Source organism: Benincasa hispida, chromosome 10, assembly GCF_027475165.1.
Source record: "Benincasa hispida cultivar pf3 chromosome 10, pf3_genome.v1.1, whole genome shotgun sequence".
In the NCBI taxonomy this organism is placed as follows: Eukaryota; Viridiplantae; Streptophyta; class Magnoliopsida; order Cucurbitales; family Cucurbitaceae; genus Benincasa; species Benincasa hispida.
In genome coordinates this window covers 5525063-5551177 of record NC_143487.1, presented here as the reverse complement: position 1 = coordinate 5551177, position 26115 = coordinate 5525063, and the positions used below count along the sequence as shown (strand labels likewise).

The 26115-nt window shown below is 31.0% G+C and overlaps 1 protein-coding gene across 4 annotated transcripts; it reads left to right on the top strand.

Moving 5' to 3' along the window:
- The first annotated feature begins 13865 nt into the window (after positions 1–13865).
- On the top strand, positions 13866–24899 carry LOC120087763 (uncharacterized). Of its 4 annotated transcripts, none has more exons than XM_039044652.2 (12): positions 13902–15465; positions 15616–16648; positions 16805–17044; positions 18163–18292; positions 19013–19165; positions 19364–19608; positions 19792–19861; positions 20512–20718; positions 21624–21856; positions 23071–23149; positions 23228–23365; positions 23731–24899. In XM_039044652.2, the coding sequence occupies exons 1-12, from the start codon at positions 14340–14342 to the stop codon at positions 23926–23928; spliced, it is 3852 nt and encodes a 1283-aa protein (XP_038900580.1). In that variant the 5' UTR covers positions 13902–14339; the 3' UTR covers positions 23929–24899. The 4 variants fall into 4 exon arrangements, with proteins under 4 accessions (XP_038900579.1, XP_038900578.1, XP_038900580.1 ...); XM_090306143.1 differs by having other exon boundaries at positions 13919–15465; positions 19013–19153; XM_039044651.2 differs by having other exon boundaries at positions 13866–16648; positions 19013–19153.
- Positions 24900–26115: the final 1216 nt, after the last annotated feature.

Below are 26115 nucleotides of genomic sequence, written 5' to 3'. Positions count from 1 at the left end.
GCCTTGAAAACGGCTTGAAACAGACCCCGTTATTTTCCCTGTTACGTCCATTGTTTGTGGGGTTTCTATTGAAGATCCATATTTCATAAATGTTTTATAATTTAAATTTTAGATAATTATATATTTTTTTTCATTTATTTATATTCGATTTTTATATATTTTTTTCCTATTTTCGAAGCTACTCTAACGATGTGGAGAGAAAATACATTTATTATAGAGAGAAAAACGTATTTAATATAAATTTTTCATTTATCGATTGGAGAGAGAAAATACATTTATTGAAACTTTTTCCATTTTCTAATTTGAAAAAAAAAATGCATTTAATAAAATTTTATTTTCTATTTACGTTGGTTTTCACGTATCAACTTACTAACTTTTTTGACGGATTAATCATTATTTTAAATATACCTTATAACATTTTGACAGATTCATGGTTATTCTAAATATATCTTAGAACATTTTGTTAGACATTCGAAAATATTCTAACCAATATATGAAATATATATTACAGTTTATAAATTAGAGATTGACTCAATGTCAAACATAAATCACAGTATAAACTAATATATAAAATGTACCACAGTATATAGATCTTCATAAATTTCATTTACACCACAACATTTATATCACAATGCATAAAGTCTAAATTAAAAGAACACTCTCGTTTATATCAAATAAACGAATACACATACCACGTTATATATCAAATTTTCCACAAAAGCTAAAAAAAAAATACATATATATCACATTATATATAAAGAAAACTAAAGGTTGAATAGGGTCCGTCATTCGTCTGCTTCGAGTTCGTCGTCATTGCTCATTTACTCTGAATCCGTCATTGTCGTTTGTCCGCTCCAAGTTTGTCATCGTTGTTCTTGTCGTCCAATGCTCGCCTCATCGCCAGATCGCTCCACGTCATCCGTTTTCCACCTGTAACTCACACCACTGGAAGGAGAAAAAAGAAGGAGGAGGAATAAATGACCTCGAGAGAATATGCATGTGCATGGAGAGAGAGAACTTTATATATATAATATATGTGAGGGTTAAATTGTAAATAGTCATTGATATTAGTGAAAATAAGGAGACCAATGTCTTTTTTTTTTTTTTTTTTGTAAAAAATGAAATGTTCACGACATCAATGTGATATGAGCCTATTTTTAAGGCCTTTTATGTTGAAATCTTTTTTCTCTATATTACATGAGAGCATGTATTTTTATCTAGTTGTAATATCAAGTGGCATCATGTGTTCAAACCTTTTTCATAATAATAATAATAAATATCTTTTTTTTTACAAAAATAATAAAATATATATATGTCAAGTGAGAAAATTGAACTTCTAATTACGAAATTGATAGTACAAGTTTTATGTCAGTCAAATTTATTTTCCGTAAATGAGAGGTTTAATTTCTTATACTCTTTGAAAAAAAAACCACGATATTGGATATCCAAATATTGAGATAGAGGAAAATATTTATATTTGTGTCTAATAAATCAATTTAAAAATTATCTGATAGATCAAAACTTTCTCAAAAGGCCTTAATTTTAAAAATGTTCTTTTTGTTAAATAAATCTCTTACCCATTCAATATATTTTTAAATTAATGAATTTGTTAGACATACAAGTGAATTTTGTGTCTGGTAAAACGAATACTTAATAAACTTTCAATTTATGTGTCAATTGGTTTATAAAATGTACACAGACATTAAATAAATCAATGACTTATTAATAATAATCAATGATACAATTCTTTTTTTTTTTTTTTAAATAATAATCAATGGCACGTGATTGAAAAAAAATAATAATTAAATTGGCACGTAATATGAAAACTAACACGAACTTCCTTTGGAAAAAAAGAGGGAAAAAACAAACATGTCACATCAATGCTGATAGTATATAGTATTAACTATATATTTTTTTTAAAGTCTCTAGAGACTGAATTGAATAAAAAGATTTTAAAAAATTGAATTTTCTTTCGTAAATTGAGTTAACTCTGTCTTTTACAAGAACTGAAATTCATAAGACAAAAAATTAATTTTATTTTTGTAAATAGTTTCTATGATACCCTGTTTTTACAAACATTTTTCAAAAGAGTTTTAAAATAACACTTAATTCTATGTGACTTAAAGCTCTTGTAGTCAATTTATTTCTTTTCTAAGCTGAAAAGGATTTCCCTCTAATGTGAATCTTTTTATTTGAAAACCACAATATATAAATGAGGTTTAACCTTTCGTTGACTCTATTCATGATTTCTATCTTTCAAAATTTATTAAATAATTTTTTTAATCCGCTACAATAATCTCTATCGCTCATGACTTAATTTACCACACTTGAAATTTCTATTTTCGACGATTTGGACCGAAAACCACTCTCTATGGATGAATTCTACTTTGCTTGGTGGTCTGCTGGTTTCTTAAATTTGTTTTGTATGTTGTCTTCACTATTGTATTTATTTTAAAAAATTAGGTCGACTGGATTAATGACCAACATAGAATGATGTTTTTTAAAAACGTCCAAAACTATTTCAATTTGAAAAAATGACCAACGGATTAAATTTACTACTTTTTAAAATCTACAAATGGATGGATTTACCCCTGCAATCGAATCCCTATAATGGGTATATTTTAAAAAATTACTGAGTATCCAAAACCTAGGAAAATACATTTGAGACTAGTTTAACAAAATAATGAAACAATGTGGAAACAAAAAAGTAATGAAGATTCACTAACAACCTCCAAAGAAAATATGGGACATGGAGATTAATTTTCCACAGCCTTTCAAATCACATATGTACTCTATCTATCCTTTAAAGAAAATAAATATATCGTGTAACCTCATATTGAGTCATGCAAATACTTTAAACTGCTAAAATATTTGTTCGAGTCATGTACATACAATATATTAAAAAATAATCTACACAAATACCTTGAACTTAACTGCTAAAATATTTGTTGAGTCATGAAAATACACTATACTAAAAAAAAGAAGGGGCTGGGGGCAAATAAAACGGAGTCCAAGTAGAAAACAAAATATCATACAATCTACAATAGTCTACAATCTACAATCTATATACCTTGTTTAGTGGAGAAAACTTTTGGGTCGGGCTGATTAGTTTTTTTGGGGTCATCAAATTTTTGTTTTTTTTTTTTTTTTTAACACTCGTACTTCCAATATTGTGTATTTTCTTTTAAGCAAAAGTCATCCGAAAATGCCCAAACACTTGTTAGTTGTTATAGTATCTCCCCACTCTTCACTCCCAACGTTCAAATTTATCCAATATTATTTCACAAAAGACACAAACAGATACAATACATCCATTCAACCATTTCATCTTATTATGCAAAGTGTAACTCATGCATTGTCTTATCCTAACCCGAATCAAAAACAGAAATTTAAAGCCCCACTGTTGCAATCGCAACAAAACCAACAACCAAAGCTCCAAGCAGTCGAGTCTAGGTCGACAATGGCGACGATGCTACTCTATGTAATAACCCTTCTTTTATTTTCATTTTTCTTCACCTGATTGAATCGCCGTTCTTGAAGTAAAAAATACTTGGATTGAAAGTCCACAAGCAAGGGAATCAACGATCCTTCACCTTATTTCCTCCTCAGAAACCTGCTAAGAATCAAGAACATTGGAGTCCTAAAACCACAGTTGGGAACTTAAAGTTGTTAATAGACTATTGATGAAAGATTTTGTTGGAAAAATATAACCATCAATTTTAAATTTGTCATGTATTTTGCTAAAATCGTGGAAAATATACTACAATTGTACCTACGTCAGATACGAAGTATAATTCAAAAATTAAGTAGAGAGATGAGACCTAAACATCAGGGTTTGGCCATAGATAAGAGAAAGATTAAAAAATAATAATAATAAAAGAAAAGTCATTTTTTCAACTAGGTGTGCAATTCCTTAAAAAAGCAAATAAAAATAAAGTATGTAATTTAGAAGTTTAGACACGAAATTGGAACTAATATTGTAGACCAACCGGTGTTTGATAATCAAAATAATCAAAACTTTGAAATAATAAAACGATAGATGCTACAAAATAGAGATATCAAACATCTTTAGATATCTATTTTTATTTTGTCGGAATATGTGTAAGAATGTAATTGTGCTTGTTTTGCAATTTTTTTTCTATAGAAAATGTCTTAAAATGGTGCATTGTTATTCCAACATATCCTCCTACTTTTACATGCTTTATGTATTAATCAATATAATTTGAATTCATATAATACTTTTGTGACATTGATAAATTAATATTTTAACATGTGCGATGAAGGAAAAAAAAACCATATTTTAGGTGAGCATTTGAGATGTTCTCCTATGAGCATTCAAGATGCTTGAGCATCTAAATATATGGTACATTATTATTCTAACATATTACTACGAAACAAAGTAAGTAATTAAAGAGTTTATCTAACTTTGTAGTGTAGTTGCCATATACTAATTTTTCTGAAATTGAAGGTACAAATTCTCATATCTTACTTATCTATATTAAAAAAAAAATGGTAAAAACTAAAAATTTGTTTAGTAAATTGAAAGTACTTTTTCAAATAGTAATAGGTACTTTTAAGTGTTTGATCCCACTAGTTACTTTAGTTCAAAAGCTTTCTTAAAAAATAATAATAATAATTTTTTTTTATAATAAGGGAAAGGTATTTCTACATAAAAGACCTTAAAAATAGGTTCATATTTGAACATTTCATTTTTTTTTTAAAAAAAAAAAAAAAAAAAATTATTGGTCTCCCTATTTTTACCAATATCAATAGCTATTTATAATTTAGCCTCAACGTATATCTATATCTATATATATATAATATATATATATATATATATATATATATATATATATATATATATATATATATTATTTTCTCTCCCCAATGCATATATTCTTTTCCCATGCTTCAAAGTTATTTCTTCCTCCTCCCTCTCTTTTATCCTTCTGACGGTGTGAGTTATAGGTGGAAGACAGATAGTGTGGGGCGATCTAGTTACGGGGCGAGCACAGGATGACAAGAATGACAATGGCGGACTCGAAGCGAAAGAACGACAATGACGATTTGGAGCAAATGAACAGCAATGGTGGACTCAGAGCAAATGAACGGCGACAACGGACTCGAAGTAAGTGAATGATGATGACAGACTCGAAGGAGACGAACGACATACCTTATTTAACTTTTAGTTTTATCTTTTTCTATTTTTTATATAGATTGTGATATATATGTACTTTTTTTAGCTTCGATAAAAAATTTGATATATATTGTGGCATATATATTCGTTTATTTTATATAAATGGGAGTGTTATTATTATTATTTAGACTTCATGTATTATGATATATATACTGTGGTGCAAATGAAATTTATGAAGATTTATATACTGTGGTATATTTCATATATCAGTTCATACCGTGATTTATGTCAAACATATGAGTCAATCTCTAATTTATAAACAGTAGTATTTTTCATATATTTGTTAGACTTTTTTCAAATACTTAACAAAATATTCTAGAGTATATTTAGAATAACCATGAATCCGTAAAAAATGTCCTAATGTATATTTAAAATAACCATTAATCCATAAAAAAATCAATAAGTAGATATGTAAAAACCAACGTAAATAAAAAATAAAATTTCATATTCCATTAAATGTATTTTTTGCAAATTGAAAAAGGGAAAGATTTACAAGAATTATATTTTTTTTCTCTCCAATTGATAAATATATTTTAAATGCATTTTTCCTCTCTATAATAAATGTATTTTATCTCATCATCGTTAAAATAGTTTCGAAAATAGGAAAAACTATATAAAAATCGGATATATATATAAATGAAAAGGAAATAATTATCCAAAAGTAACCTAAAAGTCATATTTGAAAAAGTTCAAATTTTAAGACAATTATAAAATATCGGATTTTCTTTAAGCATTATCCGTAGAAACATTGTACCAACTCATTCAGATTTTTTGGTTTATAGTTTGAAACGAAACTTTCTACTTTTTTTACTACTGAATTTAAAAATTAAAGATGAAATTACTTTAATTTCTTTAAACTCAAAATACATTGTCGTCACATCATTACTTTACAATTTAACAATACTATCGTATACTTCTTCTTTCAAACATATCTATTTGGTTACGTCCATTTAAAGTGAAAATTTTTCAGTATATATATATATATATATAGTTAAAATGAAACTCTTCAAATGTGAGATACATTATTGATGATATTTTGTAGAGGTGTTCATGTATTGAATTAGGTTGAAAGACTTTTGTTCGGGTTGTAAATTTCTTCAACCCATACAATCCTTATTAAAAAATGAATTCAACCCAACCCAACCATGAAATTTTTAGGTTGGGTTGGTTCGGATTAAATGGGTCATTTGTTTAAAATTTTGTTCTTAAAAAGAACACAACATAAATATGTAAAAATCTTATTTAATTATTTTCATATATTGAATTAAGATTAACAACTCAATTTTTAATTTATACAGTGAAAATTTTCTTTCTAAAGTACAAATAAACTACTTTTAAGAGTTATTGAAAAATTTATTAACAAAATATTGGAATTAAATAAAATTAAAATCAATATATATAAGAATAATTGTGTTATATGTAATAAAATATATATTTTTTAAAATTAATAATAAATTCGGGTTGGTTTGGGTTATATTAGGTGAACCCATGAATCAATCCAACCCGTAAAATTTTCATTTATTTGAACCCAATCTAACCCAAATGAGTTGATAACCCAACTCAAACTACACGGGTTGGATTGGGTTGATCTTTTTTTCGGATCATCGGATTTTTTGAACACTCCTAATATTTTGTATAATTTATTTTATATCGGCTAAATAGTAATAATTGTTGAATTAAAAAAAAATAATAATAAAATTGGACGAGGTTCCCAATGTGACAAGAGGAATCTTTACTTAACTGCTTTTGGGAATTTTCTTGGGCCCATGGGCTTTCCTTCAGCAATTGTATTCCAAGAATATGTTCTCAACGTAAAACCATTTAAGGATTTGTTTCTCTTTTTATATATATATGTATATATATTCGAATAATCTGCTTAAATAAATATTTTTTTGAAAAAATTACTTTTTTCTTTTTTACTTTCTCAATTATGGGTTACATTTCCATTTCTTTCATATACATTCAAAAGCACTTTTAGTTGATAAGTTTTGAGTTTGATTTCAATTTAATTTTTAGATTCTAAAATATTACAATTTTATCTTCGAAGTTTGAATTTTGTTTCAATTTAGTATCTAGATTTCAAGATTTCCACTTTTTAACATCCATTTTTCAGTAAACACTCACTTTTAATATTAAAATTACTATAATTACAATTACTCAAGTGTCATTGTTTTTCCATCATTGTTAAAATTAATTTTAAAATGTTACTTCATAATTATTTTAAATTGAAGAAAAGACAAAATAAAAGGTAAGTAGTGAAAATTTGAGGTTAAAAGTATAAATAATACAAATTTTGTATATAAAAACACATTTAAGAAATAATTGTCATACACGTGAGTGTTTTTATTTTAAATAGTTTTTATTAAAAGTGTTTAAATGAAAATGACATTTTGAATGACATTTTTTCTCAAGTTAATTCAAACTAAAGTTTGTATATATCATGGCAAAAAGATAAGTATGAACTAGAGTTTGGGAGGCAGAAAGAAGTTGTTGAACAAATTTATCAGATAGAAGATATGGATGAATCTTTATGTAATTTTTTCTACGTAAGTGGACTTGGTCATTTGTTGTGCTATATCGTATTACTAGATCGGAGAATGTAGCATTTATTACATATTTTTCATGTTAACCATGTAACACGACCACTAATAAGGTCATCTTATTAAAATTACATTTTGAGAATATTTCACTTACAATATAAATTCAAATTTATTTTGTTCCAATTAATCCAATACAATTTGTCCAACTTAACTAGAAACGTCTCATGCACTAATTTATAAAATAGTTGCTTAGATTAAAAGAAATTGAAATGTATGATCCAAAAGTAAATCCTCAACCTCATTTCCTAAAACTCCCCAGCAATACATGTTTATCTAAAAAAAACAATAAAACAAAATGCAATCTATAGTCTATTAAAAAAAATATGTAGAATCATTGAATAATAAAAAAAGGTTGTCAAACAAAAAAATCACCTTAAAATATTTAGTTAAGTTAGAAAAATTGCACTAAATACCCTTGACATATGAAGCACACTAAACACAAACATATAAACTATGCAGACATGTAAACTCAACTAAATATCCCAAACAACTTTAAAATATCAGTTTGGTCCTTGTAATTTGAAATTTGTACAAATTAAGTCACTACACTGTCAAATGTCCAATTAAAGTATGTGTATAAATTTAATTTATAATTCTAATTAATTTATTGTTGATTATTTAAAAAAAAAAGTTTATCATCTATTATTTTACTATAAATCTTAGAAACATATTCCATGTTATATTTTATTATATGAAAATTATCATTATCATTGTTGGACCAATTTCAATAAAAATAAATTTCATGGATTAAATTTAAGATGTATCGAAAATGTAGGAACATTAAAATTAAACAAACTCAAAATAATATTAAAAAAAAAAAAAAAAAAAAAAAAGGTGAGCGGTAATAATAATGCATTATTTCCAGATGCCTTACATGCCTAAAAAACTAACGAAGTCACGAGAGTAAAAACATAGAGATGCGGGGGATGTGATTCAGTGCTACATTTCACACCGTAGAAGACAAACTGAGACAGTGATGATTGCCATCACGTACCTTCATTAGCCCAACACATTCATATGCCAAAATCATGGCCCTTCATTTTCTTTCCCCATCAAGAAATTCTCTCTCTCTCAGTGTGAGCCATTTTCACACGATAAAAACCCTTTCTTCTCTGCCCCTATTCACACTCAAGAAGCCCTAACAGAAAGACTCTCCTTGCTTGCTTAGGTGGGGGAAGGTCAAAAATAAAAGGTGAGTTTGGATTATAAGCTCAATTTAATTAATGTTGTTTTCCCAATAATTATGTTTTAATTCTACTTATTATTATCAATCATATCTTTATTGTTCAGACCTATCATACAAATAACGATCATATGTCTAAATGTGGTGTATGCAGAATTCAACTCTAAGTAGAAATGATTTCGAGATTATTAAGTCTTCAGTGGCGCGTAAGGTTCATGAAGCATGTGTTTAAGAAATATAGGTTTAAAGTGCAAATTTAAATAAATGGTCTAGGTTTAAAAATTAGTGTAAGATCAAGTGAGGTTAGAATATAGTTTAAATTAATGACTGAACGAACATACTTAATTGATATTCGACTGTATTAAAAATCACGAGATCTGTCATTTTAGCCTTGTGAAAGTTTGTAGTAAAAGAAAAGTTTATGACATTAATTTTCTCTGTCCAAGAGTTATGATTAGGGTAGGCTGAAACCTAACACGTGCGAGACATGCCGTGTGATCCGAAATCAGAATGGGCCGTTTTTGTTTAATCCCATCGAAAGCATTATGGGCCTAGCCCAATAATACTAATTTTTCACTTTAAAAAAATTATACAAAATTCAAACCTACCCTAAAAATAGAGAAAAAGAGAGTTAATTTCATATTTATTATTCTGATATACAGCTCATTTTTATATCATTAAAAAAAAATATATACTCCTATCTATTATTTTACTTCACGACACATTATTAAACGATTTATTAATTTATTATTAATTTCTTTTATGTACACCACATAGTTCTTAAATTCTACTTTTGTGATAAATAATAAATTGAGGTAGTATGGAAATTTTTATATTGTCAAAATACTAGAAATTTATCGTTTTATTTTATTGTTTTTTAATATTCATTTTCCCCATATGTATGTGCTTTAAAACCAATACTAGCTAATTTCTTTTAATAATTGTGGTATCCAAATAAATCTAAGAATAATTAGATGTTTGAATTTTAACTTAACAAGTTCACAAATTTTTTTTTCCCCACTCAGCAAGCTACTATTGAGAAACGCAATGGATCCAAGCTATTCAAAAATGGACCCATCAGGTTTATTTTATTTTTCTACAAAATTTATAAGATTTTAAATTTAGTAGTGATTTAATGTAACGTGAGTAGTATAGTCTCTTTCAATTATGGTTGAATTTTGTGTACATAGAGTTCGAGCCTACGGCTTCGGAGTTGAAAGATCTGCAAAGAGAGCTCGACGACAAGACGAAAAAGATGGAAAAGATGAAGAAAGAGATTGAAGCTACAAAAGTTTGTTTGGAGAAGAAGGAGAAGAAAATTTCAGAGAAAGAAATGGAAGAATTTAAGGGGTTGTGTGAAAAATACAATAGCTTGAGAAAGGAATACAATGAAACATTGGAGAAACAGACAAGGGAATCCTAGGAAAATTGTGTAATTAATGACCAAAGACTTGAATGTCTCTAGCATGTTGTTTAAATTATTAATAAAATCCAAATTAATTTATTTATGTCTCTTTAATTCCTAACAATAATTCTTCTTTCTATGTTTATTTTTAGGCCTACATTTTTTAAAAAAAAACAAATAAAATAAAATCCAACTCTGATGTAGCCAATTTTGGATATGATCTCCAGCTAAAACAGAGTTTATGTCCTTGGATTAATTTGGAATTTTCTAAATCAATATTTGTAGTGCTGTAATTTCCAATGTGTATATAAATATAATATATACTTTTTAAAACTCTTGTATTTGGGCAAGCAAATCTAAGTTAAATCCTATTGTAATGTTGAATAAATGGTAAAATTAACACGTTTAATTAGACAAAATTTGCTTTTTTATCGGTTACCGTAGTTAGGTTTTCAAATGATCCAACAATTCGAGTTATTCCATCCAAATTATGAAAATTAGATTGACTAGTTTTGTTTTTTTGATTTCATTGGATTGAAACTTTTCTATTTTTATTAGGTTCGGTTGGGTCTCGAATTGATTTTTTTTATATATTTACTTTTAATAAAATTTATTGGTTAATCCGGTCCAACTTGAATTACATAGGTATTAATAAAAAGAATATTTATTTTTAAAATTGATGAATTTGTAAATTCTTACTTTTTTTTTTCTTTTATGAATGTTTGTTTTGTTTAAAGTTTATAATAAATATCATGAATATTTGATATTTAACTTTTGAGTTTTATGAGATTTTAGTTATTAGACATGTGTTGTAGATAAATTTAAGTATTTTAAATTAACGGAATAATAATAATAATAGTAACCCGATAACTCAATCAATCCAATCCAACACGAATTTTGAAGGTTGGATTAGTTTGGTTTGTCGAGTCTTTTGGGTTGTCGATCTGACCAACCCGAATTTTTGTATTGGTCTAAAAACACTTCACAACCAACTCAACTTGACCCATGTATATCCTATATAGAGCACGTTTAAATTGTCTTGAGAAATAAGTGTTTTTCAAAAAATTCATTTTTATTTAAATATTTTTTTTTTATAAAAATTGATTAAAATATACTTGAAAATCTATTTTGAATGGTGGTCAAACACTCAAATTTCTTTCTAAATGATTTATTTTTAAATTAAAATATAATCCACACACCTATAATATGATTGTTTTCTTTGTGTGTTAGGACTATATGCAAATATATGATTATAGTCGATCTAAATATTTTGTTTTATTTATTTTTAATTATATATAAAGATTTTAAGGGTTTGTTAATTGAGACCATGCGAATTTTGTTGTGATCACGTTAATTCAAATATTACAATTGAGGGTTTTTCTTAATATAATTTTTTAAATCTTTAAATATGTTTTAGCTTGTTTTTTTGTGGGTTGATTATTTTTATTTTTAGATTTTATTGGTTTATAAACCATTGTTCAAATGCTTTAATTTTTAGAATGTATTTAACTACACAATGACGAGAAACTAATTATCATCTCTAAAGCTAATTATTCAGTCATTCATCCTATAAACAATGTTAGAAATTAAAGTTAGATTAAAAAATATTTTTAATCTCTAAATTTTTATTAAAATAACAATTTAGTTCTTGAACTTTAATCGATAAGGTTTAGTTCACGTACTTTCAATTTTATAACAATTTTTAGCAATCTATAACAATTTAACTCTACATACTTTAATAAGTAACAATTTAATTTATCTACTTTATAATAACCAGTTAAGTCTTTATCATGAAAAAAAAATTGTAGGATTCAATAATTTTTTAATTTATACATGTAGATCAATAAACTGACTAGAGATCATTAGACCATAAATAATAAGTTATTATGTAATAAGAATTAACAATTAGTTTTAATAAGAATTTTTATGATAAAAATTAAATTGTTACTTATTAAAGTTAATAGACTAAATAATTACAATTTTAGAGTTGTAAAGGTTAAATAGATCATTATTTATTATAATACAGTGCATATTGTTACTTTTGAAATGAATTATTGAATTGAAACTGATTTGATTTTCTCATTTTATATATTAAAACTATCTTCACTAACTTTGTTTCTCAGTCCATCTCTCTGATTGTTTTTTTCTCTTATGATTGAAATTAAAATTATACCAACCAACCACTCAACAACATATTTGTCTTGGAGTGAATGTTTTTTCTTCTTACCAAATCTTTTTTTTTTCTTTTTTTTTTCTTAGGGGATAAGAAAATTTTCCCAAGCTCTTAATATTATATCAAATGGAATCTGTTTTATAAATTGAACCTTTTTGCCCCCACACCACAATAAGAACAATATTGTGCTTTTCAATACTATTGATAATTCATATGGCATCCTTTTCATAACCATCTTGATAATATGGGTTTTCTTATTATACATGTTGTGTAAATGTATAGATGATGTAAACAAATTTCATACTATATATAAACTAGTCACCAACCATAGACTTTTCACCCCCTCAATCATTTGCAACATATATGGCCTTTAAAATTCAACCCAATATTATAATTATGAAAATTATAGGTTAGGAACAACAATCCTCTAAATATCTATTTCGTAAGTAACCTTCATAACTTCATATCATTGGAGATAATTGTTTTTATTTATATACCCACGATCATATTAATAAAAACTGCATTTATACCACTAAATACTTTTTATATTCCATGTTTTTTTCTTAATTACTGATAGTTAACAACCAAACATAATTATCACACAACAAAAATACATTGCAACACAATAAAAGATTGTACCAAAACAATGTTTTCCCCCCTTTTAATTAACTCCTTATCGAGTAAACACCTCGAGTGGAACATCTCTTTCTATTGAGATGTGAGTTAAATTGTGGATTTGGATTCAAGTGACTTATATGACCTCTCTTAAAAAAGGGTACAGTATGAAAATTATATACGATAGTACTCACACAATTTTCTTTTCTCTAAAATGAACTAAATATATGCAATGGAATACAAAATTAACTAATTCAATTGTCAAATAAGTATGACTTGACATAGTATTTATACTATAAACCTCGAAATTAAGATTTCGATTATACTAATCCGCATATTCTTAAAGGAAAGTTAGGTAATTTAATTATAAGCTATGGTTAATTTACCTGTTAAAAGTGACCATATTTAAGTGAATTACCTTTATTTTATACTCTATGGAAGATTTTATATATGAAAAAGAAATATATATAAACATACACTATATGGAAGATTAATATAATGAAATTATGAAATAGTATAAGAGAGAGTCAACTTGTCATGTTGTGACAAGTATTTTAAGAAACCCAAAAATGAAAATTTTGCCTTAAAATTTGATTTTTGAATTGATCATTGTGATAAGAGCAAGGAAGGGGATGGACCCAACTTCCCAACCCCAATAATATGAAAAGGAAAAAGGGATAGAAAATAAAGGAAAAAAATAAAAAGGAAAAACCCAAATGAAGGGGATTGAAGAAGCTACAAACACAACACATGATATTGAAAGCGGCCTTAGAAGATCAAAAACAGAGCCAAAGAAAGCAATCGGCTTCTTTTTCTTTTATCAAACTCACACCTGTGATTAAACTGTTGAAAATCCATACAAATCTCTCTTCCTCTCTATCTCTTTCTCTCTCTTCCCTTTGATTTTTGCCTTCCAACCCAAGGAAATAAACTCCCACCTCAAAAATACTCTTCCCACTTTCCATTTCAATCCCATTCATACTTCCCCAAATTCAGTATGATCGTTGTTTCTGCATTGGGTTTCAATCGGTCTGCCATTGATGGGCGGCCTCGAGCTTTCAAAGGAAACCTGTGTTCTTGACCCTCTAAATCAACAGACCCAGCTCCGACTTCCAGATTTATGATGATTCAATTTCTTTGAGTTGCCAAAACCTTGCCCATAGGACATGAATTCATCAAGCTTCCACGATAATGCTTCTGGGTCTTCGAATTCTTATGATGGGTATTCCAACTTTAGTTTCGTTACGCAATCGGTTCCTCGATCGAAGTCTGGTCTTACGAGGCCGAGGATGACGAAGGTGAGAAGGCAAGCGAATTCACAGGATTTCAGGTCTGCGGCGGCGTTCCCGGAAATGTTTCGGCCGTCCACCGGGAATTCATTGCCAGTATCGTTTTGGGGTGGTCAGGATTCTGTCTCCGGTAAATCGGGTGGGATTGAGAATCAGCCATTTGTATTTGGAGAAAATAGGAGCACCACCAGCTCGAATTTGGAGAGGTCAGAAAGAGAAGTTTTTGATGGAATGAAGAAATTGAATATCGCAAGTGTAGATGAGGCTCCGATTGCTAGAGATGGGAAATTCAGCTTCAATGGAGGTAATAGCAGTAAAACCGAGGTTTCTGATAAAGGAGGCGACAAAGCCATTGAATCAAAGCTTCCGGATGACATGGGGAAATTGAACATTGAAGAAGGGCAAGGTAATGCTGCACGAATTGACAAAACTAGAAATGAACGTTCGAGGTTGAGATCAAATGAACAGGCTAAATTTGGTCTGTGGAGCAGTAATGTTGGTGATCCTCTAGTTTCAGAACTCCCTAACAAGTTGGAGCATTTGAACATTAAAGATATTGGCAGTGCTGCATTTAAAGCTGATGGTGTGGATATATTCGGATTGGACAAGGGTAAGGGTGTTACAAGCTTTGATGTTGGAAGCTCAGCAGATTCTCTCCCCGAGAAGATAAAAGGTTTGAACATAAAGGGCACATCGAATTCAACAAATATCAACACCCACAAGGAAGAAAAATTTGTCCCTGAAAGCAACCAAAGGACCGGTGGTAATTTTGTTGAGCAAAAGGATACTTTGTTGTCGAGAAAGATGGAGGAGATGAAACTAGATAAAAGGACGCCTTCATCTGGAGGAATTGCAGAGACGACAGAAGTGCAAAGTTCTAGCGATTTAGATCGAAATCCTAATCAACCATTGGCCACAGACATTAAATCTCAGAAGGAGTACAAGGACATGGGAGGTAATCAGGTTCCTACATATGCACAAAAGGACGGGAATGATCAAAATGGTATGGCTATGCCTTCTTCAATATTTTATAGTGATATGCAATTTAATGCTGTTGGTAGTACATTTCAAGTAAAGGATACAAACAGAAACAAAGAAACATTTTGCTTTCGCTCTAGGACTAAACAAGAAAATCCTGGATCATCTTTTGTAGAATTTGAAACGCCAGATGTCAAAACAAACATTTTTTCTGCTGGAATGGGTCAAAATTTTCAGTTCAATGCACAGAGAGATCCAATTAAAGAATTTGGACCAAAGAGTAGCAGTGGAAGATATAATCCTACCACGGTACAGTTGCATGTTGATCACGAAACTCTGGACTTTGTTTCAAGGGAAAGGGATCCTCTGGAGAGAGACAAGGCATCTGAACCCTATTCACCAATGGATGTTTCACCATATCAGGAAACGTTAGCTAGTGATCCAATCTCTCGTGAAAATTCTGTGACATCCAATGAATCACTGAATCTTGACAACAACTCTGTTGAATTTGATGAGTTACAACCTGAGGTCTTAACTGATGTTATAGATGAAGATCTGCTTAACGCTGCAAAAAACTTAAATATAAGTGAACCTGCTTTGAGTGCGACTGAAGTAGAAGGAGATGGTGGCTCTCTTTACCATTCTTATACCAACCGTGGTGCTGAAGGTCCTCTGGAAGAATCTGTTTCAGGTGCAGATACTGAAAGCTACAAATCTGCAAATGAAGAGTTGGATTTAAGTGGTGATCTAGCAGCTATTTCAGAAGAAACAGAAGCCAGTTCAAGTTTGAAATTTGAGAGGCAGGATAGCGATGACAGGAAGCAATTTAGTTTTGCTTCAAATTCAGAGGATACTTCCAGGTCGAATTTTATATTTGCTGCCTCTTCTGCTGCTCAAGGTCAATTATCTACATCCAAACGCCAATATAAAAAGAAAAGTTGGGGAAAAGTTGGTCAAGATTCTCATATGTCCCCAACACTTGGTATTGAAGTTCCATTGTCGTCATCTTCTGCGCAATTCGTTACATTTTCTGGGAATTCATCACCGATATCGTCTCAGAAAAGTCAAAAAGGAGATCCATCTATGGCTCAACACAAATATGGAGTTGACTCTTGGGTGAACAAAGGCCCGGAGATGAAGCAAGAGTCTGTTTCTACTATAGCAGCAACTGTTGCTGCCCAGGAGGCTTGTGAAAAGTGGAGATTGAGGTTAGTGTTTTGGTGCTTATGATTTTTTATTGCCATAGATATTAATATCATACAAGGTGTGTCCTTGGAATTTTCATTTCAATTAGGTGATTATCTTCAACTTTGGCATTGCCAGCTTCAAGATTTTCTCTCTTTTATTTGCAAAATATGTTACAGAGGCAACCAGGCATATGCAAGTGGTGATTTATCCAAGGCTGAGGATCATTACACTCAAGGGGTGAATTGTATTTCAAGAGATGAATCGTCTAGAAGCTGTCTCAGGGCTTTGATGCTTTGTTATAGCAATCGTGCAGCAACTAGAATGTCTCTGGGAAGATTGAGAGACGCAATCAGTGACTGTACAATGGCTGCTGCTATAGATCCTGGCTTTTATAAAGTGTACCTTAGAGCTGCAAAGTATGGCCTCACTGTTTCTTTATTGTCTTTCTTGGCTTGTCTTATTCTGAGTTTGATACACACATATGCACATGTCCGTAGCTCTTTAAGGTTACTTTGATTGACTTGCTATATTGAGTTAAAAGTAATGTTTTCATTCTCAATAGTTAGTTGCTTAAGCATTTTTCTAACTGTATGTCCGATGCATGTTTGTATATTTAGCTGCAATTTTATATACATTTTGTGGGCCTACATGTTGCGTTGATATGATAATGATAACCATCACCTATTTTCTTGAGTGTGTTAATGTGACCTTTTTTTTAGGTTTCAATTTAGTAAATGATTTCACCCAAAGATTATAATGACTAACAATAGTACAGCAGTTGGTTTGAATATGGTAGGTTTGCCTGAAACATAAGTCATCTTATCCAAGGAACAAGTGAGTTGTTTGACCTTGGGGGGAGGAACAATAGAATCTTAAAGAAAGTGTATTAATATGTTTCTCTTTGGGGGTTGGTGACAGACGCTTTTTGTAATTATTTGTTAGGTTTTATTTTGCTTGATTCGTGCCCTTCCTTTAGGGGTGTTCCCTTTTGTGGGCTTAGAATTTTTTAATGCTTTTATATTCTTTCATTTTTTTTCAACGAAAGTTGGGTTTTCATCTCAAAAAGATAAAATCGAATTGTTAAGAGCTTATAATATTTAGCATCGGAGAGCTTTATTTAATATCCTTAATAGGTGGCCTTAAGATTTTAACACTTAACCTAAAATGCATTTGAGTTTACAGCTTGCCCTTTTGACCATTAGATAGACATAGGAAGCTACACGTGCTCACATATAGAAAATTTTGTACTAGACCAACAGAGAACATATAAGACAAAAAGAATAATTTTGTTCCTCCTATCATCATATGTTCTGGTCGTACCAGGAATGGTTTGTTAATGGTTCTTTTTGTAAAAATCAGAAACCTTTTACAATAGCAGATTCTGGTTGTGCTTGGTTGCAGTACACATTCTCTATAATGAATAATTTTTTTGTATAGAAATGTTTTAGACTTCTTATGGTTGGAACTATGAGTTGAAGTGGATCTTGACAACTCTGCTCATAACGTATCACTGAAGTACTATCTTATGAATTAGCTGTTACCTTGGCCTTGGGGAAGTTGAGAATGCGATACAATATTTCAAGAAATGCCTACAGCCTGGAAATGATATCTGTGTGGACCGCAAAATTGTAGTGGAAGCATCTGATGGCTTGCAAAATGCTCAGGTAAAAATTTCTTTCTAGGATATGATATTGTTTAGTATTTTGTTCTCTTTGACGTGTATATTAACATCTTTAGTGGAAGTTTAGTTTGTGCAATGATTATAAAAGCAGTGAATAATCTATCCATGAATAGTGGAACTCAATTTATCTCTTTGCTTCCACATGGTGTCCTCAGTCCCATATTTTTTGAAATTGTGACCAGTTGGGCTTCCTTTTTGTCACTATTTAGTCTTATTGGAATATTTCATCTCTTATTTCTTGCATGGTCTTTCTCTCAGCACAGTCTACACTCTACAGTTTCTTATACAAAAAAAACCAATGAATATTTTCATAATTCTTATTCTTAAACATACAAATAATATACTTTTATGCCAATACTATTTGGCTAACGAATATTGGTTTGGTGGGCTTGGTCGTTATTTTTTCCTTCAAGCATTTAGAAGTTGGAATATTTTGAGTACTAGTTTAGTTCTTGAAAAAAGTTGATACAATGTTACACCCCAATTTTTCTACTTTTTATCGTGAACCGTGTGTTAACTTGAACCTCCACAAAATTTTCAATCTTTTTGTTTCTTTTGATAGAGACAAGCTTGTTGAGGAAGGTACATGTGGGTTTTTTCAAAAAACTAGGTTAGGTTTTAGGTTTAGTTGATCATTCACTTTTAATAGGTGTGACAGGAGATTTCTGTATGTCCAAGTCTTATTGTTTGTACTGGCTTGCAGAAAGTGTCTGAATGCATGAAACGTTTAGCCGAACTTCAGCTAAGAAGCACATCCAGCGATATGCAGAGTGCGCTGGAATTAATTTCTGAGGCTTTGGTAATAAGCTCATGCTCAGAAAAATTACATGAAATGAAAGCAGAGGTTCTTTTTATGGTTTGTTGCACTCCCCTATTGTTATTGTTGTTTTCTCTCTCTCTTTCTCTCGTTTCTTCTTTTTCCTTTGTTTTCTTTTGGGATAATACTATGGGATTTTACTGCAAGTAAACCAACTTTCATTTTCATACGAGAGCTTCTAATCTTCATGCAGCATGACAATGTTTTTTTTTTTATTTATTAAAAAAAAAATTGCAGCTTCGAAGATATGAGGAGGTGATTCAGTTTTGTGAGCAGACTCTAGATTCTGCTGAAAAAAATTCTTGTTCAGAAGATTTAGTCAGTCAAACCTCTAATCTGGATGCTTCTGAAATCTTAAAGAAGTTTTACTTCAGGATTTGGCGATGCCGCTTGACACTCAAGTCCTACTTCCTTCTGGGAAAACTTGAGGAAGGTCTGGCTTCTTTAGAAATGCAAGAGGAGAGAGCGTCTACAATGGTTGGGTAATTTGTTATGCTTCCTGATATGACTAGTATAGAATTCATAATCTCTTCTTTTCAGCTGGGAAACGGATAAAAAAGTAAATTGAAAAGAAGACAAATTAGAGAGGAAAAGGATTGTTTTTATTTTTTCTTTCAGAAAGTGGAATTGTGGGACTTCCCCAGTTTGACAGTTTTAAGTTCCAGGAATGGGAGAAAGTTTCTGGAGACATCAATACCTCTAGCCATTACCATGAGGGAGCTCCTTCGTCACAAGGTATCCTAAGTGAATTGCTTTGTATATGTGCATTACTATTTCAAAAGTATGTCTCTGGATTTGAGGCTCCTCTATTCTATCAGCCATGACTTGATCATATTCATTTTTCGTTGTTTCATTTCAACGATCCTTCAAATATGCAGAGAAGCCACGTCCTATTCAAATTTAAACTCTTCATGATATGTAAATTACCAATTGTATGTTTACTACTGTGCGTCTAAGTGGAAGTGCATGTAAAAAGAGCAAATAATTTTGGTGAAATTGAAGTTCTACTAGGCAGCATCAAATGTCTTTGTTAGATGATATAATATTAAATTTACCTTCACCCATCAATTTAAGCTTTTGGGTCAACCAGTGATTTAACATGGTATCAGATTAGGTGGTCCAAGAGATCCTATGTTCAAACCCCTGTAGTGCTATTTTCTCTCCAATTAATATCGATTATCATTTTCCGGGTTTTCTACATATCTCAAGCTCACAAGTGAAGAGGAGTGTGAGATGATATAATATTAAATTTACTTTTACCTATCAACTTAAGCTTTTGGGTCAATAGGTGATTTTAACAATAAATCATTTTAAATATTTTTATTTCAATTTAGTTGAGTGGACACCTTATCTCCATAGTCTTTTTCCCGCCCAAATGATTGCAGGCTGCTGGGAATGAAGCATTTCAGGCAGGGAGGTATGCAGAAGCCGTTGAACATTATACAGCTGCTTTGTCATGCAATGTCGAGTCACGTCCCTTCACAGCTGTTTGTTTTTGCAATCGGGCTGCTGCATACAAAGCTCAGGGCCAAGTTATTGATGCTATTGCCGATTGTAGTCTTGCTATAGCCCTTGATGAAGAGTATTTCAAGGTAATTTTTTTTCTTTCATCATTACTATTTTCTGAGAATACTAGGAACTGCCTGTCAAAACTTATCTAGGTGGTGCATAGAAAGAACATTTGATTCAAATAAAATTCTGCTTGGTATTTAAAAATGGTTGAATTTAGTTTGGCAATAGTCCTTGGGATGAGTAGTGTTGGAATCTGGCTCTTTCGTACAAGCTTTCAAAATAAACACTCAATTTTATTTGCACTACAATGAATGGTATGACAAGGATTTATAGTATGCTTATATTGAATGTGATGGACAAAAACCGGGTCAGGTACATCGAAGGCTTTCTTCTAAAAAATGACTTCTAGGTCTTGCATCCACTTTCTTGTGAAGTAGGTATTGATGACTTTCTCATTTTCATTTAGAATAAGTTTATGAACAAATTTTGTTAAGTATCAATATCTCAAAAGCATGCCCTAAAATGGAGTGAACTTTATTCTTGATGTTTTAAGAAGCTAAAATTTTAAATTGGATCCTTTTAGTTGAACGAGAATTGAGATGCTTAAAGCTTTAACATAAATAAGCAGAAAAGAAATGCTCGTTAAAGTGCAACTTTTTTTACGTGCTCCCTGCTTCAATTTGTCCTTTCTTTTTCTTCAGTGTTGGACGGATTATCTGGCTATCATTTCATTTTTGTGTTTAGTGATCGAGTTACCTTTTTCTGTAAAGTATAAATAAAAAGTAAATAAAAACACACAACAAATACCAGACGGTTTTCAATTTTAACTATAAAGGCGATATCAAATAATTTTAAAAATATCTAAACATAATTTCGAGAAAAAAATATCCCCTAATTCTTCTTGGTTTTCTCGAAGAAAAATTAGAATGTAAATGAACACTAACATAAATCATAACATGTTCTAATTGAGCTTTTATATTCACAGGCAATTTCTAGACGGGCCATTTTGTATGAAATGATTAGAGATTACGGTCAAGCAGCTAATGATCTCCAAAAGCTTGTATCACTTTTCTCGAAGGAATTAGAGAAGACATTTCAGTATGCTACTTCTGATAGATCAAGTACCAGTACAAATGATTTGAGACAAGCTCGTCTCCGGCTTGCAGAAGTTGAAGAAGAATCAAGAAAGGAAATTCCATTGGACATGTACCTTATTCTGTAAGTATATCACCCATCATATAAAAGATCTGTTAAGTAATAGCTGGCTTTCTTTGAGATGTTGCATTTGGGAGTGAAAATAGCGATCTAGTTATTTATTAGATTTTTTTAAAGACTTAGTCTTAAAATAATTTGTTTTTTCAATCAATGCAATGGTCGTAATTTTATAACTCAATAGAAATATTCAAATACTAACGAAACCTTTTTCCCCTTCCATTTGAGTTTTTGGTTGATGTTATGATCGACATAATGCTTCATATAAGCACCTATTTATGTTATTCCCTGTCCCCCTCTTTCTGGATTAGAATTCATGTCATTCAAGTCATTTCAAGTGTCAACCAAAATGTATAATCTACTCTTCTGCCTTGATTTCTTGTATCCGTCTTGGTATAGTTTTTTGTCTGCTGGGCACAGTAATCCCTTGTGCATTACATAGGATGGCACGGTGCTTATTTAACGGGGCAAAGAGCCTAAGTAGATCCCACATTGTGAACTACCTTGGAAGATTTAAGCAACAGTGCAATAACATTTATTAGTTTAGTCGTATGCTTTATGTAGTTTGTAATTGACAACTACATTAGTTCAGGACAATGGTCCAGCTCAAGATGATAGAGGAACCTTATTGTTGTTTGTAGGTGGTTTAGGCTATTTCATTTCATCTTTTAAAAGAACAGTTAGGAACCAAGGTAGTATGGGATGTCTTTGTCCTACATTGGTTAGAATGGGATAACCAATGTGGTACTTGAGTAGCTTGGCTCTCCAACCTCAATAGCTGGCTTTTACTATTGTTAGGTACTTAAGCACCTTGGAGAACCACATCCCAAAAGCTAGCTATTGGGGTGGGAGCGCCAAGCCAATTAAGTACCACATTGGTCATCCCATTCTAACCAATATGGGACAAAGGCATCCCATACTACCTTGGTTCCTAACATTAACCTCCGCAAAAGTATTAGTTTTATTATCAAAGTGAGCTTAGCTCAATAGGCATAAAATGTGTTAACAACCAAGAGGTCTATGGTTTGAAACCCCCACACTTATTATACTCTCAAAAGTATTAGTTTTATTGATAACAAAGGTTTTGGCATGCAGTTTTTGGGCACTGAATGTACATAATGAATTGCACCTAAACCTTAGCAGTAGGATGAGAAATTTGAGAGAAGAGGTCCTTTAAATTTCAGCTATGAGAATCATTAGTAATTTAACTTTGATGGCAGGGGAGTTGATCCATCTGCATCTTCAGCTGAAATTAAGAAGGCGTACAGGAAAGCTGCTCTCAGATACCATCCAGACAAGGTTTAAGTTTTTTTCTACGTTGTTGATATGCTTATTTGTTTTGTGTGTATTCTTAATATTGGTTGTTCATTTGATTAGGCTGGCCAATCCTTGGCTAGAGCAGACAATGGAGATAATGTGCTATGGAAGGATATAGCTGGAGGAGTCCACAAAGATGCTGATAAACTTTTTAAAATGATTGGAGAGGCATATGCAGTACTCTCAGATCCTATTAAGGTAACTGAAAGATTCCTATCATCTTCTCTGCCCAATTGGAAGAGTTCTTTTGGAAGGGGGGGTTCTTCTCCAACTTTTGATAGAAATTTCATTCATTCATGAAATGTTTTATTGTTATTTATTTTTTAAATAATAAATAAACAAAGGCATCTTTGTTGCTGACATTTGTTTAATTCTTTTTTCTGCCTACCCCCCTCCCCCCTCCCTCTCTCGGAAGGCGCCCTGCAGGGAGAACTCCAGTTTTACAAGTCACTCTCACATATTATGTTGGGCATTCTTTTTTCTATACTTCTAGGTTAATAGAGCTCGATACATTTTATCAGATGATTATAGCCTTATAGGTAAAACTGATCTTTTTTTTTCAGCGCTCACGATACGATGCGGAAGAAGAGATGAGGACTGCCCAGAAGAAACGCAATGGAAGCAGCACCCCTAGATCACATACAGATGTTCATCAAAGTCATCAATTTGAAAGAAACAGCGTTAGGCCTCAGTGGCAAGATCTATGGAGAGCTTATGGCGCTCGAGGATCGGAATTTCCTCGATCAACCAGGTATTCGTAAGAACTCTACACCAACACGTCATGATAGAATTCAGGCTTTCAAATGAGGTTTTACACTAGGGCTCATCAAATAATTGATCGTTTGGTCAAGAAATCCAGCAGCAGTTTTGACCCCTCTTAGTGAAACCGGCCAAAAGTTGAAAATTGGTTCATAGGGAATCTTGATGGCTAAATCTCGCAAAAGAGGTGGAGGTTTGATCTGATCCTTAACACATCAATCTTGATGCCATGGAGGAAGTAAAATGAATGTGTTTCAGTTTTTCATTTCCAGCTAGTAGCTTGTTCATATGATTGAGAGTGATAGATTTGATTATAGAGTGAAAAAGAAAAGAAGAAAAAGAGGAAACGTAACATTATAAAACAAAACAAAACACGACCTTACTTGAACAGGATCCGTTCAATAGGTTGTACAATTGTGTCCTTGAGTTCTAAAAAACAAAACAAAAAGAAGGATGATGATTTGAAGCTTTTCAAGATTTTTCCTTTCCTTTGAACAATATTTTATCCCCATCTTTTCTGGGGGGTGACAGAGGAGAAGTGTGTAGTTGTTCTTAGTACCATGTACAGACAGAAGAGATGAATTATGAAGTGTGTTACAACTTACAACATCTATTAATGGCTGGCTGAGTTTCTAACAAGATGCTAACACAAGAAAGAAGGATAATTCTTACAGTTTAGAGCTTCAACAATGTGGTAATTGCCATTTCTTCATTTTGTTTTCGTGTGTTCGATGTGCCCTCTTCGTTTTTTACTCTTAATATCGAATTTTGATCTGTGGGTGACAAATTACACACTCCAGAAATGACTTCATGTGATCGTTATTTTATTCTTTTAGTTTTTTAAAGAGTTATGTATTATGAAAAAAGAAAGAACTGCAGACTGACTGTGAACACTTTGGCATGAGTTCTTCATTTTGTAAATGGATTTTTGGAATGAAGTTTTATGAATACCAATTTAGGAATTTTTGTGTTAGATTTAGTTTGGAAACATACACTATAAAGGTAGTTATGACTTCTGAAACATAATTTAGATATTGGCTCATTGTTTGAGGTTCCTAATCTTGCATTATTGATAAATGCAGATTTATTATCCTCATCTAGAAAGGGCTTTCATTAAATAGTTAGTTGCAGGTTGAGCAATTGAATAAAAAATTTAGTGTGGACTGGACTAGAAACAATAATTTCAAGTTTTCATTATATATTCAAGTCCTCAAAATTAAAAGAAAACAGCAATAGTGACATGTTTTTCAAAGTTTCAAACCTAAACATTAAAAGCTATAATGTAAGGAAAGAAACCTACTTTCCTAATGGTTGAGTCATTCCCAACAAATACTATTATCATTTATTTCATATTGTCTTGTCTTTATCTGTTGTTCTATTAACTATTAAGAAATGTTAAGCTCTCTCTCAATTTCGACTCATACTCTCTTTTTTTCTTTTTGGTTGCATTAATATATTTTTTTAGATGCCGTTGCACTAATGTAATATTAGTCAACATAGTCTCTACCCTAATAAATGATCTACGGAAAGAAGTTGTAACGACCAAAAGAAATCTAATGTATTCTCAAGAAAATCCATAAATCAAATTTATAAATATAACTAATATTTATTAAGTTATCAACTTCGTATTTGATTTAGACTTTAGTTTTCCTCATTGAAATTGATATTGAAGTTGATGTTCCATAACAACTACACTATAACATAACCAATAAACATTTATTTAAAAGCAAGGACCTTCTCTCCATATCTATCGAAATGATACTCAGATGCAGTGGTAGACGGTTTTCTCGTAGGCAAGGCACCCATTACTCCTCTGTTGAGATGCAACCTACCATTGGAGTAACAACATCTTCGTTCATTGATCCCATCAACCAAGAACATAGAAGACGATGATCCCATCAATCAAGAACATTGAAGACGATCTTGTCTCATTCAAATAAGATATTTTGGATTATCCACGAGTTCCGATATTTCACAATTTGCAATTTGTAGGTGAGATAATTGCAATAGGTCAGCTTGATGAGAGAAAGAGGATGTCCAAGGCTCACTAGTAGGCCATTAAGCTTTTGCTCTGATACCATCAAAACAAACTCAACAAAGAATTAGCGAGATCACAAAGCAATTCTGTTTTCATTAATGAAGTGATCAAAAGACTGCCCCATTATATGAGAGGGAAACAGCCCAAACCA

Bases quoted from the DNA above. Each gene is read 5' to 3' on its own strand.
- LOC120087763 (XM_039044650.2), top strand. From the start codon at position 14,340: ATGAATTCATCAAGCTTCCACGATAATGCTTCTGGGTCTTCGAATTCT. The intron at 19,609-19,791 runs GTAATTTGTTAT...TTTAAGTTCCAG, and splicing joins AGAGCGTCTACAATGGTTGG to GAATGGGAGAAAGTTTCTGG. The intron at 20,719-21,623 runs GTAATTTTTTTT...TTATATTCACAG, and splicing joins TTGATGAAGAGTATTTCAAG to GCAATTTCTAGACGGGCCAT.